We start from the raw sequence: 19,119 nt of genomic DNA, 5'->3' as shown, positions 1-19,119 counted from the left end.
ATCTAGAATAGAAATGCAAATAAAGACAAGGTGTAATTCCCATAAGGTGCAAGTATCTTTCACTGTTCCTTGGGTGTCTATTTACATCTTAAGAGAAAAAAGAGAAAATACGGAAATATATTTGCTTAGTCATTTTTGTCTTGTACCATAGTCAAATCTCAACTCTTAATTTCTGCTTGGCTTGTGGCACCAAATTGCAGAAGGGCAAATATTTTAGACATGGTTTCAAACAATTATATGATGATATGCCTAGTCCTACAGTGAAATAAAGAAAATGAACATCCTAATTATATTTTTTTCTTAAAGAAGCTAGACCAGTATATAATAATATACTTTTAATGTAGGTCTGACTCATAGGGCCCATACTACTGTATCTGTATGATTACCTGAATGGAATACACTGTCTTCTAGTAGGAATCATAGTGTATAGGAACTGAAATTTACTGCTTTATTTAAGTAAGCAAACTCAATGCTGGTAACAGTTTATTGGGAGCCTTTCTTAGTTCCCTCAGTTGCTAGGCAGTCCATTTATTCTTTCACCACAAATGTTACTGAAGAGAATCAATAATCCTTTCCTAGCCAGAATGCCTTTAAACACAACTGTCCAAGAATTCAAGATCCTGGTACTGTTGTATAAAAGTATCTGGTGCTATACCCACCTTTGAGGAGATAAGACTAGGCTTCCCTATATGTTTGTGATCTACACTTTGAAAAAGAATAATAGAATTCTAAATAATATATCCTGTACTGAGACAAGATTCCCTTCTGTCATTTGGCTTCTGCTTAAAAACTTCCTCAGGACAGCAAAGCAGTCCATTTCCTTTGGGGTAGTTATAATTGCTCATTTTTTTCTTATAGTAATTCTGTTTCTGAAATTTCCACCCCTTGGTCCTTGTTCTCCCTGGGTTATTGTAGTAATCTCTGAATGCTACTAGGAATAAGTGCCTCTCTTTTTCAATCCATCCTCCCCAAACTACTAAAGCTCAGGTCTAATTTTGTCTGTTAATTCAACCCAGTGACTTACTGTTACATCCAGGATTAAATATAAAGACCACCTCTAGCATTTAAAACTTCTCACATCTTGACTCTTTCTCTTCTTTCCAGTCTTTCTCTGCATCATTCCTCCCTACAATCCTACCCATAACGGCCTGCTTGCTGCTTCTATTTATTTATTTTTCACCTGGTGCTCTAGTTCTCATTTGGGTGCCATTTGTGGTTGCCATCTCTCATGAAAATGCAGGTCCTCTCTTCACCTCTGCCTTTTGTAATCTCTAGCTTCCTTCAACACTCAACTCAAACACCATCTTCTTCGTCAGCTTCCTTTAAAGTTGTCTTCCCTTTTAAGGTTTACTTGAATATTCTACATATATGTGATATATAGCTATTTCTGTTCATGTTGTCTTTCCCCTTAGAATGTAAGCTCCCTGGGGGCATGGGCTGTTTTTGCTTTTTATTTGTATCTAGTGCCTAATACATACCAAGTATCATACTTGTCATTTGATTGACTGAGTGAAATAAACATTGTAGGAAAAATGATTACCTTAAATATTTTTTCCAAACTAAAGATTCTTTCTGCATGTATGGCATTATATGTATGTAAAAGAAACCTTAGAACTACTTTGTCTAATTCATTTTCTTGCCAGTGATTTAAATATGTGATGTGAGAATTTGCTGTTAGTAATAACTCAGTAGTGTACATGTTCTGCTCTCAAGCTTCAATAAGGAAATGAGGTATTCAAGTTAATCAAAATAAGCTGTTCTCAATAACAGTTTGTGTATATGTATGTATATACACATACACGTCTGCATATGTATGTGTGTAATCATTCATGTTATCTGTGTGTGATATATACATGTGTTTGTACAGTCACTATGCTGTTTACTACACATGATTTAAATATTCTTTGATTTAGACACTTGAGTTCTCTAGTAAGCCACAGTTATTAGGACTCTTGAATGCCAATGTAATGGAAAAGCAGAGAAGTATAGTGGCTTTTAAGAGATATCACATTGATTAGATGCCAAATAAAAATAGCTTTTGCAGTTTTAGAAAAAAACCATTGTCATGTTTTCCTTTCAAGTATTTTCCTAAAATAACTTATGGGTGATAAATAGAAAGCATTTATTAAATGCCAATAAACATTTAATACTGTACTAGCCAGTATTCTGAGTGTTAGGGAATAATAGATATCAAAGGAAGACAGCAAGATGTCCTGAAAGATTAAATAGATGGGATAAGTCCATTATTGGACGCAGTGGATCAGCTGACATTTAGTCACTAATCAAGAAGCACCAGGATGGGAGTCCTAAGATGATCCTGGATTAACTTCTCTAATGACTAAATCCATGGATTTTAGAGGTCAAGGATGTAGAGATCCAGGGGAGCTATGGAGCATGTGGATCCTAGAGGGGGAAGGCAGGGCAGCGGTGGCAGTCAGATGACTAGGTACTTTGGGGAAAAGTGTTCAGTAATTCTTTAGAAAACAAGACATGGGTTTTCAAGTAGAAATATCTGATGGTCTCATATACTAACTAACTAATGGTTAACCCTTTAACTCAGACTATGCAGACACCCAAATTTCATTGGGTATTTAGGCAAGGAGAAGAACATGACTATTCATTCTAAGAGGATATCATGAGGGTCACCAGTTGCAGTCTTTCCAGTGAGATGAAGGACACAAGGCATTACTATCTTTTCGGCCATTATGTCCTTACAATACTAATGACATTGCCATTCTTACAGTCATGTCTCCTCGGCCTTGTCCTCATTTGCTACTATGCCCTTAGTTCTTTCAACCTTTCCATCTGATGTGTAGATGAACTCTTATATCTTCCTCAATCCTAGAATGAGCTGCTTGAAAGCTGAAGTTACCTTGATTTTTCTATTTTTACTCTACTAGTTAGCACATAATAAATGCCTTAAAATAATTTTTCTGTTCATTCTTGTCACATTGTGATAATTGACTTGGTTTAGACGTTGAAATAAAATACATTTTAAAGAATTATTTACTGATTTTAACTGTTAACATTTATGGAACCCGTTAACTGTTTGTGAATTGTATGTAGGTTTATTTCTTATCAAATGCTCCATAATTCATTTATCTGTTCATAGTGCAACATAACAACTCTCAAGAAATATGTACAGTTTTATTTATATGTTTCTGCATGTATGTCTGATAACTCTAGCTATCATTTGAAATTCTCTGTTCTGGAGTGATTCATGGAAAATATAAATTGTATTTGAATAGAAACACAGTAAAATAGATTAGAATCTATTTAGATGGAATCTTTATTTGTAGATTCTTTTTATTTAAGTTTTACAGGGTGATTCTAGTTGTGTAGGATAATTTATAATTACTTAGTGATAAGTTAGTAATACATATATTAGGATAGGGAAATAGACTGAAACTTTGATTTCATCTCTCAAGTAAGGAAACTCTACTATTGGAGCTCATTGCCTTCTCTGCATTTTGTCAGCTTAGGAACTGCCTACAGCACTGGGCAACTGATAGTATAATACTAACTCATTTTGAATAGGGATTATTGTTCTCTTTTGTATTTATATTTTCAACATTTAGCACAGTACTTAGGATATTGTAGAAAGTCATAAGTAATTTTTGATTGACTTATTGAAGTGAGTTGCCCAGAGTTCCAAAGTTGCTAGGAATCAGAGATAGTATTTCCTGGTTGTGAGACCAGCTTTCTGTCTGCTATAGCTTAATATGTTATAGTTGGTGAAATTTGAATTAAAAGTTCCAAATGCACATTATATATTTTTAAAATTCAGCCTTACATACCCACTGTCTATTTGAATATTTCTAGAAGTCTGCTGAATTATAGATTAATTATATCTTGCTAGTACATTTATTAGTTTTCCCCCTAAACTTTCTTACTCTCCCTTTTTAAAGAGCAACACCATCCTCCCTGCTCCTCAGGTTTAAAACCTAGGAGTCATCCTGAATTCCTCACTATCTCTTACTATTTCTCTCTCCCCACCTCACAGTATCTAAGCTGCAGCCAAAGCCTGTTGATTTCACCTTTGTAGCATCTCTTGAATATACTATCTTTTCTTCTCTGACACTTTTTGTTGTTCAGTTGTTTTTCCATCATGTCTGACACTCTCTCACCCTACTTGGGGTCTTCTTGGCAAAGATACCAGAGTAGTTTGCCATTTCCTTCTCCAGCTCATTTTATACATGAGCAAACTGAGGCAAACAGGGTGAAGTGACTTCCCCACGATCACACAACTACTGCCTGAGATTGGATTTGAACTCAGGAAAATGAGTCTTCCTGATTGCAAGCCTGGCACTCTATCCACTGTGCCACCAAATGCCCTCTGATACTGCCCCTACTCTAGTGCAAGCTTTTATTATCTCCCATTTGGACTATTGCAGTAACCTGTTGGAGGGTTTGCCTGCTTCAACTCTTTCTTCACTGCAGTTAATCTTTCATTTGGCTACTAAAGTGATTTTCCTAAAGCACAAGTTTTGAGCATGTCATTCTTTCAATAAACTCCATGGCTCCTTGTCAATCCCAGGATCAAACACAAAGTTTTTTGTTTTGACATTCGAATCCCTTCATAACAACCCCCTCTGACTTTTCAAGTTTTCTTATATCTTACTCCCTCACATGTATTCTGAGAACCAGTGACCCTGGTCTCCTGATTATTACATGAACAAGACAGTCATACTCTCAGCTCTGGGCATATTCTCTGGCTGTTCCCTATGCCTAGAATACTTTTTCTCCTCTATCCTCCCTACTGTTAAACCTTAAGTAAAACCCCATGTTTTACATGGAACTTTCCTCAATCCCTCTTAATTCTAGTGCCCCCCCTCTTTTAATTACTTCCTCTAGATCCTGTGCATATATGTTTGCATATTGTCTCCTCTATCAAATTATATATTCCTTGAGAGTGAGGACTGTTTTTTGGTTCCTTCTACATCCTCAGCACATAGCACAGTGTCTAGTATATAGTAAGTACTCAATAAATATTAATGATTGATTAATAGCAAACCTGTTAGATAAGGATGTATTGAATCACATTTGATTGCCCCTGACTTTCAGAAATGTTTGACCAGTGTTAACATTTCTTTCCCTTGCATGTGTAGAAACAGGTTAATATATAAAAGATAGCATTTTGGTAAAATGCATATTTAAAATTTCAGTTCAATACTGAACACGAAATTGAGTGATATAGGTAAATAGTCTGTTATTAAAGAAGTTTGAAGCAAAACCTACTTGTTCATTTGGATAATTTATAGTAAATACCATTATTTCTTTTAATCAACAGCTAATGCTCTGAATGTAAATGTGAAGAAGGAAATGTCCAGCCCAGCAAGACCTTGTTCTTTTGAAGAGGCTATAAAAGGTACTAGATTAATCCTTATAAAAATATTTAATAGACAAACCTTTATTTTCCTATAGTACACATTATTTTTTTCTTTAATTTGTTCATATGTAAAGACTTAATTTTTCAGTATGATTATTTTCCTTCCTTTTTTACTCAGATATGTTTATCTTTGAAAATAGAAGGGTCTCAGGTTTTCTTTGTCAAATCTGCTTTTAAAAAATTAAAAAATAAAAATATAGTTAAATGTTATCCCTATTCCATTACTATAAGATTGATCAAATAATGATATTTCTTCTATCGAGGGATCATTTTAGAGGTTAGATGTTGTGTTGTCTTTTACCCCTGCATAGTTTCCTGTTTCTTTCATCCCATGCTACTGATAAAACATATTATGTTGAAATAAATCATCAATTAATTTTAAGCTAAAAGGTTGAGAAAACACAGGGCATTTTGTTAACCAATTTAATAAAAATTTTTAGTCTGTGAGACTCTTAACATTTTCAATTCATTAAGTATTTATTGACTACATAGAGTATGCTTGACACTGGCAAATTGATAATCATATTACTTCTTCCTATACCTATTCTATTTTTGGATAAATGAATGAATGGAATAGTATTTGTTAAGTGCTTTTGTCTTTAATAAATAAGCATATGCAAAGCTTGTAGCTTAACACTAGGGATCCAGACAGAAATATTAAGACTCCCAAGGAACTTTCATTATATAAGACGTTTCTGCTAGAAATCAGATTATTCCTCTTATAATTCAAATATTCTCTCACTCTCAAAACACTGTATAAATTTTATTATAATATTTTTGGATAAAAAACCAATATTTTTGGAGTTAGAAACAAAAACAAAACTTAGGTTGTGACACTTCATATGGTTCAGTGGAACATTGACTTCATATTACTTATAATTCTAAAAATCTTGAGATTCATATTAATAGATGATAATGACCTATCTTGCCTCATCGATCAGAAAGAAATAGGGGACAATAAAACTAATTTATTGAAAGATTGACAAGAGGTCCAGTCAAGCAAAGTTTACCTAAGAGTATTTAAGGACAGCAAAAACGAATAAAAATAGAAAAGATCTGCAGTGATTTTTATAATAAACTTTTTACCATCAAGGACATTAAAGCTATCACACTTGGCCTCTCACATCACAGTCTTGAATGTGCTAATAGAGGAAGTGGAAATTCACTAAAAAGAATAAATATGGTTAAGAGCACCATTCTGTAATAAGTATATAGAGACAGGAATGCAATATCCCTTTGTACTTACTGTTCTTAAAAAGCATTTGATTCAGTAGGAAAAACCATTACCTTAAAAGCTCTTTTCTAATAAGACATCTCCCATTGTTATATCAACACTGTTCAAATTTCTGTGAAAGATAGAACAGAAAAGGTTTTATTCAGTGAACCACTAATTATAAACATTAGGCAAAGTATAAAATAGACGGTGTTTATCTAATACAGAAGTTCCAAGTTGAAAAGAAATTCCTTGTGAGTAGTTCCAGTTGTTCCTTTTTATATCAACATTATGCTAGTTAGTTCAAGCCCCAGAACGTTGTAGAACCTCTTGGGAGAGATTTATTACCATCTACCTAACCATCCACCAACCAACTTCATGGATGAAGAATTTTTATTGCCTGAGGCATGACATATAGTTGAAAGAATGAGCACAAAGCCATTCCACCTTCAGGTATATCTGAAGTAAACAGTACAAATAGACGAGCAGGGCAAAAAATTAAGCAAAAAGGAGAGTGCTGGATTGCTATCAAAAATCACAAAGCACCATTAATTTCCCCCAAGGTTCTCCCAGAAATAAAGGCTTTCATAACAATGGCATATCAGTATTATATGACACACAACAGTCTCCAATATCACACTGAAGTCAGTGGAGAGAGAGGCTGCAACATGTGAGTAACAAGGTTGACCAAAAAATTTAGGACAGGATGATGAGTCAGTGATGAAGGAGAGCCTTGAATGTTAAACCTGAGTCTTCTCCATATTAAACAGTGAAGAGGTGTCTGGCATGTTGAGTGGAACCCAGGGTTAAATTGAGGAGAGCTGAGATCCAGTAGGATGAGCAGGTGTGGAGACAGTTATTCCCATTCAAGGCAAAGTCCCTTTCACTGACATCACAGACCCGTTTGAGAAGGAGCAGATGCTCATAGGTGTGTAGGTGGTGGTTTAATCAAGGGCTTCCAAGGACCTCTAGTAAGGTGGTTTAAGTTCAATAAATTCCTAAGGAGTGAGGATTGCACTGTCTATAAAATTATTCTTTTCTTTCAGACTACACTCAATAATAAAGGAAATTAGGCTCAGAACTTGCTTCCAAATTGGCTATTAAACCCTCAAATTATATTCTCAAGATGGTCCTGAGAACCATGAAACCCATGTGAATTATAAAAATTGGATCTGTGATTTTAAGGGTATGAGGCGCTTCCTAATCTGGGAGTTCTTAAGGCAACCTTTAAAGACTAAGTTTCAGAAAAGATGCTGACATGCATTAGCATCTTTTCTGAAACTTAGTCTTTAAAGGTTGCCTTGAGAACTGAGAGGTTAAGACTTTCTTAGGGTCACACAGCCACTATGTATTGAGTTGAGACATAAACTCAGGGCTTCTTGGCTTTGAGGCTAGTCCTTTCTCTACTAAATTATATTGCCCCTGTAGAAAGAAAGAAAGGAAAAGGAAAGAATAAAAAGAAAGAGAGGGAGGGAGAGAAAAGTATTACATTTTTGTGAGCTATTTCATCACATAGAGTATACTTATTTTTCTACCATTATAGTTCCATGAGAAAAATAGTTCTTTAAACTGTCACTTAAATCCAGCATATATTAGAATTTTAAATTTCACGTTTCTTTTTGTTTGTTTGCAGTAATGAAAGCTACTAGTTGTAACCTAGATAAGGTAAATATTCTTCCTAGTGCCTTGATCACTCCACTCATGTCAAGCAGTATGATTAAGAATGAAGATGTTACTCCAATGGAAGTAACAGCAGAAAAAAGATCTTCTCCTGTCTTTAAGGTGAGTTATGTTGATGTGAGTTGCAACCCTTGACCTGAATCTAAAACATCCTCTATGCGCAGAATGATTTTCTATGACATTTTTCTTACTTCCTCCATTTTCATATTATTTGTTTCCTTTGTGAGTTTAACTTTGCCTTTCCTTTTACTGACCTCAAAAACATAGATATTCCTTCTTTGTTGAGCAATTCTTTGCTGTTGCCTGTAAAAGGAATCTTCTTTTTCCCATGAACTTCAATTATAAATTTTTAAGGAGGAAGGAATTAAGACAGAATTGAATGGCATGTTGAGTATTAGCAAGAGCTCTATGCAGTACTGTATTTTCCTCATGTCTCCTATATTTCCTTTCTTACCTTTGTTCTTCTTTACTTGCTTCAATGTTAGTGATATATATTAAAACTTAAATATTAAAGACCACAACATTTAATTATTTTGGCCATTATTCTATTAGTATTCCCAACATCTATGAGTTTTAAAAATTTTTTGGGGGGTCTCCTTGTTTGGCTATTTTACTAAGGCACACTGAGTATCATTATTGTCTCTAAAGTATGAAAAACACAGTATTAGCTTTCCTAAATAGAGTTAGGAATGACAAATTCATTCCTTTTTTAAAAGATTTTAGAAGCATTTATTCTCTCTCACACTCATCTCCCTCAACAAAACAATACAGAGGAACAAATACTTTCATATGAAGATACATAGACCAGCAAAAATACATTTTCCTGCTGGCTGTGTGTAAAATTGTGAGTTTTTTCCCCCTGCATTTTGTATCACTTCTCTGGCAGTTCACAGTTGGTAGTGGTTGTTTTATTTTCAATCTTCTGAACTCCTACTTTCTCATTCATTGAAAGGAGTTCTGTTTTTCAAAATTATTTTTTCTCTCTAATATTGTTGTTATATACACCATTCTCTTAGTTCTACTAACTTTACTCTGCATCACTTCATAGAAGTCTTTCTCATTTTCTCTGAAAAAAATTGTTTTGCCCTTCTTATGGCACAATAATCTATTGCATTCGCATTCCTTAATTTGTTTAGTCATTTCCCAATAGGACAGCCCTTAGTTCTAGTTTGGGGCTTCTTTGTATATGTTCAAAATGCCAGGATGCTCCTAGATTGAGCTAGTATAACTTTGTTTTCTCCATACTTCTGATATTCAAGTCTCATTGTTAGTATATCTTTGGGGGATTTTTTTGTTTTTTAGGCAACAAAGGCAGTTGGATCAACTCAGCAAACATTAGAAAATATTTCCAACATATCCGGAAGTGGATCTTTTTCATCATCATCTTCCCACTTACCTCCTGAAAATGAAAAGCAACAGCAAATTCAGTCTAGTAAAGTGTACAACCCAGAGACTTTGACAACTCTGCAGACACAAGACATTTCACAACCAGGGACTTTTTCAGCAGGTCCTGCTGCTGGCCAGCTGTCCAGCAGCGATGCACTGTTGCAGCAGGCGACCCAGTTTCAGAGCAGAGAACCCCAATCTAGAGAGGTGTTGCAGTCTGAGGGCACTGTGGTGAATTTGTCTCAGTTGACTGAGGCGTCACAGCAACAGCAGCCGTCACCCCTGCAAGAACAAGGACAGACTTTGCAACAACAGATTTCATCCAACATTTTCTCACCACCAAACAGTGTGAGTCAGCTACAAAATACCATACAGCAGTTACAAGCTGGAAATTTTACAGCCGGTGCTGCCAGCAGCAGCAGTGGAAATGTGGATTTGGTCCAGCAAGTCCTGGAGGCCCAGCAGCAGTTATCTTCAGTTTTGTTTTCTGCTTCAGATGGCAATGAGAATGTCCAGGAACAGCTTAGTGCTGACATTTTTCAGCAAGTCAGTCAAATTCAAAACACTGTAAGTCCTGGAATATTTTCTTCAACAGAACCAGCTGTCCATGCCAGGCCAGAAAATTTAATGACTGGAAGAGCTGAAAATGTTCATCCTCAAGCTGAAAATACATTATCCAATCAACAGCAGCAGCAGCAGCAACAGCAGCAGCAGCAGCAGCAGCAAGCGATGGAATCATCAGCAGCCATGGTGATGGAAATGCAGCAGAGTATCTGCCAGGCAGCTGCCCAAATGCAGTCTGAATTATTCTCTTCAACTGCCTCTGCCAATGGAAACCTCCAACAATCTCCAGTTTACCAGCAAGCATCACATATGATGAGTGCATTATCTACCAATGAGGACATGCAAATGCAATGTGAATTGTTCTCTTCTCCTTCAGTTTCTGGGAATGAAACTTCTACTACTACAACACAGCAAGTTGCAACACCAGGTCCTACCATGTTTCAGACTTCAAATTCAACAGATGGAGAAGAGACAGGAGGACAAGTAAAACAGATACAAAACAATGTATTTCAGACTATGGTACAGATGCAGCACAGTGGAGAAAATCAACCTCAAGTCAACCTTTTTTCATCTACCAAAAATATGATGGCTGTTCAGAACAGTGCTACTCAACCACAGGGTAATGGTCTGTTCCAGCAGAGTAATGAGATATTGTCTCTTCAGTCTGGGAGCTTTATACAGCAGCCTTCTCATTCACAGGCTCAGCTTTTTCACCCACAAAATTCTATCGGGGAGGCTCAGAATATATCCCAGGAAACTCAAGGTTCTCTTTTTCACAGCCCAAGTCCCATTGTCCACAATCAAACTTCCACTTCACCCTCTGAGCAATTGCAGTCTTCGATGTTTCATTCCCAGGGTACCATGGCTGTACTGCAAGGCTCTTCTGTTCCTCAAGACCAGCAGCCAACCAACTTGTTCCTTTCTCAGAGTTCTATAAATACACTTCAGAATAACACAGTGTCTCAAGAAGAACAGATCTCATTTTTTACTACACAGAACTCCATTTCTCCCCTCCAGGCAGCACCCAGCACTGAGCAACAAACAGCTTTTCAGCAGCAGACACAGATATCCCATATTCAGTCACCTATGCTTGCCCAAGAACAGGCCCAACCCTCTCAGCAGGGTTTGTTTCAGCCTTCAGTATCTTTAGGTGCTCTCCCACCAAATTCAATGGCCCAGAACCAACAAGGGACAATCTTCCAGGCTCAGCATTCAATGGTAGCCATCCAGAACAGCTCTTCATCCCAAGATCCACAACAGCAGCAGCAGCAGCAGCAACAACAGCAACAGCAGCAGCAACAACAGAATATTTTATTCAGTAATCAGAATACCATGGCTACAATGGCATCCCCAAAGCAACCGCCACCAAATATGATTTTCAACCCAAATCAGAATCCACTGGCCAACCCAGAACAGCAGAACCAGTCTATATTTCACCCACAAAATAACATGGCATCAATGAATCAAGAACAACAGCCCATGCAGTTTCAGAACCAGAATACAGTTTCATCCCTTCAGACCCCAGGATCCACCCAGGCTGAGCCACCTCAGCCATCTTTGTTCCATACCTCTCCCCAGATTCAGCTGGTCCAAGGGTCACCTAGTTCACAAGAGCAGCAAGTCACACTCTTCATCTCTTCAGCTTCCATGTCTGCCTTGCAGACCAGTATGAACCAGCCAGACCTGCAGCAGCCTCCTCTTTACTCTTCTCAGAACAACATGCCAGGAATCCAGGGAGCTGCAGCTTCACCTCCACAGCAGACTAATTTATTTCACAACACAACGGGAGGCTCGATGAACCAATTGCAGAATTCTCCTGGCTCATCTCAGCAAACTTCAGGAATGTTTTTATTTGGCATTCAGAATAGTAAGTGGTGTTTTATTACTGCTTATGTGTATATGACTTAACAATTGAGAGTTGACATTTTTTTAATAACTTTGTAAGTTTAGTCTCCATATAAGCTTTTTCCCCATGCTACAGACATCTGGACTTGAACTTAGATCTTTCTGACTCCTGGGTCAGCATTCTATTCACTATACTACATAGGCAGTTCAGAGATATTACATAGAGGCAGGAAACATCAGGTTAAGTTCAAGGAACAGATAGTAGACCAGTTTAGCAGAGAAAGAAAGTAAACGAAGGGAGATCCTGTGAAATGACAATAATAACGATAGTAATAGCAAGTATTTATATAACAATTTAAAATTTTCAAAGTATTTTACATAGTAAGTTACATTGGTAACTTATTTGATAAAATCTTAACTCGAAATAGAAAATGTGACTTGGATCCAGACTGTGTAGACCTTTTAATTCCTGACAAAGTTGGCATTTTCTCCCAAAGGTAATAATAAGCTACAGAATATTTCTGAGAAGAGTGATTTGGAAAGAGTGGTGTATTAAGATTATTTTGCCAGTTGTGTAAAAGATAGACTTGAGGAAGGGAGAAAGTAGGATCATTGAAACCAGTTAAGAGGTTTTGAGAAAAGTCAAGGCAAGAGGTAATGAGGTTTAAAAATTAAGTAGGAACAATAGAAGTAGAGAAAAAATGTAAGATAATGTAAGAGATAAACTCAATAGGGTCTCATATCTGATTGTGTATGAAAAGTGGAAGGATCAACTGAGGCTTTGGTTTTAAACCTGAGTGATGGGGAGTTTAGTGAACCTATCAATTGAAATAGGGAAGGTAGATGGGAGAGAGAAAAAAAATCAGAAGGAAAATAATGAATTTAGGTTTGAACATGAGTTGTGTTTGGTTGTAGATAGTATAGTAATACAGTGGACAGAAAAGACTAGCATTCAGGGTAGAATTTAGAACAAGACTCACAGATTTATACATAAACCTGGTAACTGAATCCTGTTGTACAGTTTTCAATCTGGATGGGGAAACAGTAGAGAAAGAAGCAGGGTTAATATAAACCTTGGCTTATACTTATTTGTGATAGAGGAGAGCAGTGAATTAATGGAGAAGATTGGAAAAGACCAGCTTAACAGGTAGGAGAACCTGCAAAGACAAAGTTAATAGAATAAATCAACAAGTATTAATTACTTGTCTCCTTTGTGCCAAGAACTAAGATAAGGGGAAATTATACAGGAGAAAAAAGTCGTTCTCAGTGTCACACTCTGTAGAAGGGTGAGAACAAGGCGTCAGCTTTAGCAAATGAGATTACTGATGTTCTAGAGAAAGACGTTTGTTTAGATTGTTCTAGCTGGAAGTCATATTGCCAAGTATTCAAGAATGAATGGTATGTATAGGGTTCTCTTTCTAAGGGTTCACCTTAGACTTCCATTGGTGAAGGGAACTTTCTGATCCAGGAGTTTTCACAGGGAGAAAAAGAACAATTTAAGAGTATCAAGGAAGGATTTATAGGTTTGGTTTTAGAAGAGAGACCTGAGCAAATTTTTAGACTGTTGAGAAAGAGCCAGCAGATGCAGACTTAGATTAAAAATGAGAGAGTGAGAGAATGATTAAGGGAGTAAATTTCTAGAAAAATGGCAGGAAGCACAAATAAAAGATGGGAAGGCCTTGGCAAGAAGGGTACCTTGTGTTCTGAGCAAACAAGGAAAGGACAGGCAAAGATGCTGAAGGTTTTTGAGATGTTGAGGAGAGGAAAAATGACTAACTCCATCTGGACTCAGTCCCCTTGTAAAAGAGGTGAGGTAATTTCTGGAAGGTAGTGTGGTGCAGGGTAGAGAACAGGGCTTGGGAGTGAAGTACAAAACCCTTTACTGGAGAAGAAACTAATCACTGATTGTGCCTTAGAGGAGCATCATCTTTGTCACTGAACTCTGTTTTGACCAATTGCTCTTAGAGCATTAACTGTATATATGATAATTCCCTTTCCACTAGAATTTTATATATTGTTTCCCAGTATTTTAAGCTGTTAATTGGAAAGTGAAAGGCAGACATACTGGAATTCAGAAGAGAAGTTTAGAGCTAGACACAAAGATTTGGGAAAAAGCTACAGGAAGATGATGTGACTACAAAAAAGAAAATTCATGAGATGTTGTTTCTTTCAATAGAATGTAGGTTCCTTGAGGGGCAGAGAGAATATGTTTTTTATCTTATTTTGTATCTTGACCTCAAATTCTGGTCTCCTAATGCACTACATTGTGGGAATCTTTTTCTTCTACTCTCAGTGAATTATTTCTTTCAACTTCATAAGACGGAGTTTTCTTTTATTCTCCAATACTCTGTGTGTGTATGTGTGTGTGTGTGTGTGTGTGTGTGATATTTAGTTGGAGATGTACAATAGGCAGTTAGTCACATAATTTTGAGAATTAAAAAAAAAAACTGATCATTGAACCACATGAGAGGGAATTAATATCATGAAGGGAAAGAAATGTTTGTCAGATTGCTTTCTGTCTTGGGAAGGGGAAGTGAAGGGAAGGAAGGAGAAATATTTGGAACACAAAATTACAAAAAATGAATGTTGAAAACTATTTTTACATGTATTTGGAAAAATAAAATACTGTTGAGGGGAAAAAAAAAAGAAAATACTTGCGTAACTTGAGTAGCTTACAGAATTTAAATGATTTTATTTTAAATGTCTCTATAGATTGTGGCCAGCTTTTAACTCCTGGACCAGCAACATTGCCAGATCAGCTAATGGCTATAAGTCAGCCAAGTCAACCTCAAAATGAGGGTCAGCCACCTGTGACAACACTTCTGTCTCAGCAAATGCCAGAAAATTCTTCACTATCATCATCTATAAACACCAACCAGAACATTGAAAAAATTGATTTGCTTGTTTCATTGCAAAATCAGGGGAACAACTTGACAGGCTCATTTTAACTGCATATGAGTAAGTGGTCCATTTTGGTTTAGTAGTCTTATTTCCTCCTATAAGAGATTAGATAGTCTTTAAATGACACGAATAAGTTACACTTGGATGAATGTTTTCAGAGCATTTCATGGGATTTTTCGATAATTTTGACCACTTCAAACCCCAAAGGCCCAAGAATTTTGAAATATGAATAGAATTTACTGTCTCTATAAGTTTAGGTAAGATGCCAAAAGATTTCATTTTTATGTCGCATAAGAAATTGAATATTGAATTCCAGAAAATGCTAAAAAAAAAAAAAAGAAGAAGAAGAAGAAGAAATATAATAAATTATAGTTCTAAGAATTAAGTTTTACTTAATGATCTTTGAAGGTAAAAATAAGCTGGTAAATAGTTTTTCAGTTGATTATATTTAATTCTTCTCTTTTTCTTGTTTTTTTTTTTTGCAGAAATTCTGTGAAGAAAAACCCAGTTCCAGGATGCTCTTGGAGCTTGTGACTACAATTGTATTAAAGTGTATGGAATTAAGTTGCTCTATAAAAAAAAAATTACACCAAAAAACTATATTTGACTAAATATATAGATTTTTATCCTCCCTGCAAAAGAGCACATTTGTGCTACTTAATTGCAGTGATTAATCAATAATATTGTCATATTTCATATTCCTAATAGCAATAATGACTAAGGATTTATGTTTTGTGTTCCCATACAGTAAATTTAATTGCTACTCTCTTCCTAAGCACAGTGCCTCTATAAGGCACAGTATGAATTCAAGTCTAGTACACTTGGTCATTATTGCTATTAGAAAATAACTCATAATGTCATTTTACTTTTTAATTGTTCGTTATTTTTCTTTCCTACATCTTTTCTGTTAAGATTTCTGTAAAAAGGATATCCATAATTGAAGTTGATATCGTCCAAGTAAAAAGCACAGCTATTGGTCAAAGTAAAAGAATCATGTTGTCAGTTTTCATGGAGAGCCTGAGGAGCTTACCCAGTGACAAGCTGTAGTAGGACAAACTGTAGAGAGGACAAATCTGTCTGTGTAAGCAGACGACTCTGTTTGTGAAACTGGGCATGGCTGTAATGTTTTAAGGCTCCACATCAGAGTTGTTCATGATTTTCTGTATGTTTGTACAAAGATGTTAGTCTATGATTGTGCATAGAATAGTAATGATCTTGTTCTACAGAAATGAAGGGGACAATTTATGGTATTTTTTTTTAATTTTCTATGATATCCTGTCCTGTAGGAGTAATTTGAATGGCTGAAGTTCATTGTAATCTAATTTGCATTCTTCGGTCACAACTTATTATAACTCAGCCTTAGACCAACATTCCTTTTTTATATGTTCCCATGATTTTTCTTCACTTTTTAGTTTGGTTGTAAGCAACTATGAATACATTACTGGCTTTAGGATCCTCTAGCAGCTTAAAGAAAATAAGACCCCTTTGACCCAAGGTGATCTAGCAAGTCCTGCAACACAGGGAAGGAGAAAAGATCCCTTTCATTAATTGGGAAGGGTAGGAATTGACTCCAGGAAAGACGATGCATTTTTTCCCATGAACGGTGCTGTTGTAAAGTCTTCAAAAAAAAATTTTCCCTCCAATGGGAAACAAAAGCTAAGTTTTCTTGAAATACCACTTCTCCCTGAGCTGCAGTGACTGTCATAAACTTGTCACCTCAGTGCTTTACAATTTTGAAGTGGTCACTTTCCTGATAGTTCCCATGAGCCTTAGGCTTTACAGGGTCATACTGTTCACTTAAAATGAAGAATTCACTTGTTTATATCTATAAAGAGCAAAAGAACACACTCCGGGACTTGCAGGTGTAGCACTGGTTATACAGTTTGGGTGCTTTGACCAACCCAAGGAATGTTTGCTTCTCACTACAACCTCTTGTCTAGCCATGTGCTTTTTCCTGTTCTCCTTGTGGCATGTAGAAAGCTGTTCTTGCCGTTTAGAGCCAAGCTGGTGTGTGTAGCTTCTAAATCCTGTATAATGGCTTTGGTGTTCTTGTCAGTTTCACTTTGTTTTATTGTTTTACGTACAGAATAGCCTGAAAATTGTTCGACTTTTCTGTTTACTGTATTGTTTTTCTATCTTTGTATACTCAGCTGAATTGTGTAGAAATGTGGTGGTGTTGGTTTTGTTTTTATAACTAGATTTTTCTTATTTGTGATGGTCTTTCTCTGTTATTTGTATGCTTTATCTTGTCTTTACCACAGTCTTCTCTTTTCTTCTCTCACAAGCATATTTTTCTCACTGTCTTTACCCTTTTCTTTCTTTTCCCTACCTTCTTTATTTTTTCTTCCCAATCTCCCTCTCCCTCTCCCTTTCCTTCCTCCCCCCCCTTCCTCCTTCTCCCTCTTCTTTTCCTTCTCCCTTTCTCTTTCTTTCCTTCTCTCTCTGATTGAGAGGCATTGAATTACGTTTTCAGTAGTACAGGCTTCTTGCCGATATGAAGGGAACTTTTCAGAAAGAGACCTGCTCTGGGTCATTTAATTTTGAATACAGTTTTCAATCGTTCAAGTTTTGGATGGTTTATATCTAATGTGTGTTTCATTTTTTTGGAAAGCTATATTTTGTATTTAGGAAATGGTATACTATTTTGCTATTTGTACTGAGTGAGTACATTGGCATAAATATAAAAAATTTATATATATATATATATACATATATATAAACTATTCTTTTTGCCACACATTTTTGTGGTAAATTTGTGAGTTTGTCTGATGTTCTACCACAACGTGGCGTCTGATAACAGTGAGGGGGGTTTTGTTATGTCTTTATTAAGTATTTAAGTACTTTTTGCAACAGAAATGACCTGTTCATCTGTGGCCATTCCATCGGGCAGTGCATTGTTATATTAGTGGGCTAAAGGCAACTTCACTGTGTTTGCTGTGTTTGTCACTCAGCAATGTGTTGGAGTAAGGAAACCAATTTTGGCAATTGTGTCATGTGGTGTTTCACCAGAATGAGCCAATCAGCTTTTGCTCACTATATATTTAATATTTTATTATTGTTATTATTATTAATTGGCTTACTTGTTCTATGCCTTTTATTTATAAATACACTAAAACCATATTACAGTTTTAATAAAGAACATTTTCCTCACCATATAATGCCCAGAGTTACATTTTAAATTCTCTAAACCAAAAATATTTTTCTTTCCCTCTTTATCTTCTCCATTGAAGAAGAGAAAAATTCCCTAGGATGTATAGTTCAAGAAATGAAAAAGATCAACCGTAACCCAGTGCTTCACTTCCAAAATGTAAAGCCCTAATAGTGCATAGAATGTCAAGTATAGTATCAGGGTGATTGTACCCAGCTGCTATAAAATTGGGGCATAGAAATAAAATTCTTTTGGTCAGTTCATTTTTGGGTTTTCCTAGAATATTTTTTTTCAATGATGATCCAGAAGCTTCAATGAGACCCTTTTATTCACCATATTCCAGGACTGGAATATTTGGTAACACTGTGGTTATAACTTCATCTTATAAAAAGACTGACTTGTGTACTGATTTACCTTATTTAGAAGAATGTTTATTATTGGGAAATAATTGATTGTCAGTGCCAAGTCAACGGGGACCAATTTTCTGTTTTACAATATCTTGTTGAGAACAGTACTTATAACCTGAATTGTACTGATTCCCAGTTTGGAGTAGAGAAAGAAAACCCAATTTTCATGTGTTTCATAAATTTAGGGGTTGTTATTCAAGGGCTGTGCTGTGCTACCATATTCCTGTTAACCCACTAATGGTGACTTTATTTTTTACTTTGTTAAATTTACGTTATCTATTTTAGGTCAATGTTAAGTGTACAACATTCTGAACACGTGATTTGGTTACAAAAAGTATTTGTATTTTGAATGAAGGGTAAAGCTCAATGGTTGGTTTGTGCTAATACTGCTGCTTTCAAACAACTGTTACAGATGGGAAAGAGACTTTCAGTGAGCCAGCAAAGAGCCTTAGAAGAAACAATTGGTCAGAATTGTTTCGTGGCAGAAGGACCTAAATATACTGTGAACCACATCTTATTTCCTTCATATTGCTATATTCAACATGTTCTTAATTTCAGCAATGAACACTTATGCTTGGAGCTTATC

General features: G+C 36.0%; 1 protein-coding gene across 2 annotated transcripts in view; it reads left to right on the top strand.

The window, feature by feature from the left end:
* Nucleotides 1-18,136, top strand: part of NFAT5 (nuclear factor of activated T cells 5) — a 129,567-nt gene extending 111,431 nt beyond the window's left edge. For both annotated transcript variants that reach the window (XM_051974706.1, XM_051974707.1), the window contains exons 10-14: nucleotides 5,291-5,368; nucleotides 8,236-8,384; nucleotides 9,585-12,099; nucleotides 14,790-15,035; nucleotides 15,464-18,136. In XM_051974706.1, coding sequence (XP_051830666.1) covers nucleotides 5,291-5,368; nucleotides 8,236-8,384; nucleotides 9,585-12,099; nucleotides 14,790-15,025 — 2,978 coding nt within the window. In that variant the 3' untranslated portion in view covers nucleotides 15,026-15,035; nucleotides 15,464-18,136. The remainder of the gene's footprint in view (nucleotides 1-5,290; nucleotides 5,369-8,235; nucleotides 8,385-9,584; nucleotides 12,100-14,789; nucleotides 15,036-15,463) is intronic.
* The last annotated feature ends 983 nt before the right edge of the window (nucleotides 18,137-19,119 follow it).

Source organism: Antechinus flavipes, chromosome 2 (assembly GCF_016432865.1).
Source record: "Antechinus flavipes isolate AdamAnt ecotype Samford, QLD, Australia chromosome 2, AdamAnt_v2, whole genome shotgun sequence".
NCBI lineage: Eukaryota > Metazoa > Chordata > Mammalia > Dasyuromorphia > Dasyuridae > Antechinus > Antechinus flavipes.
This window is presented reverse-complemented; position numbering and strand designations above follow the sequence as displayed.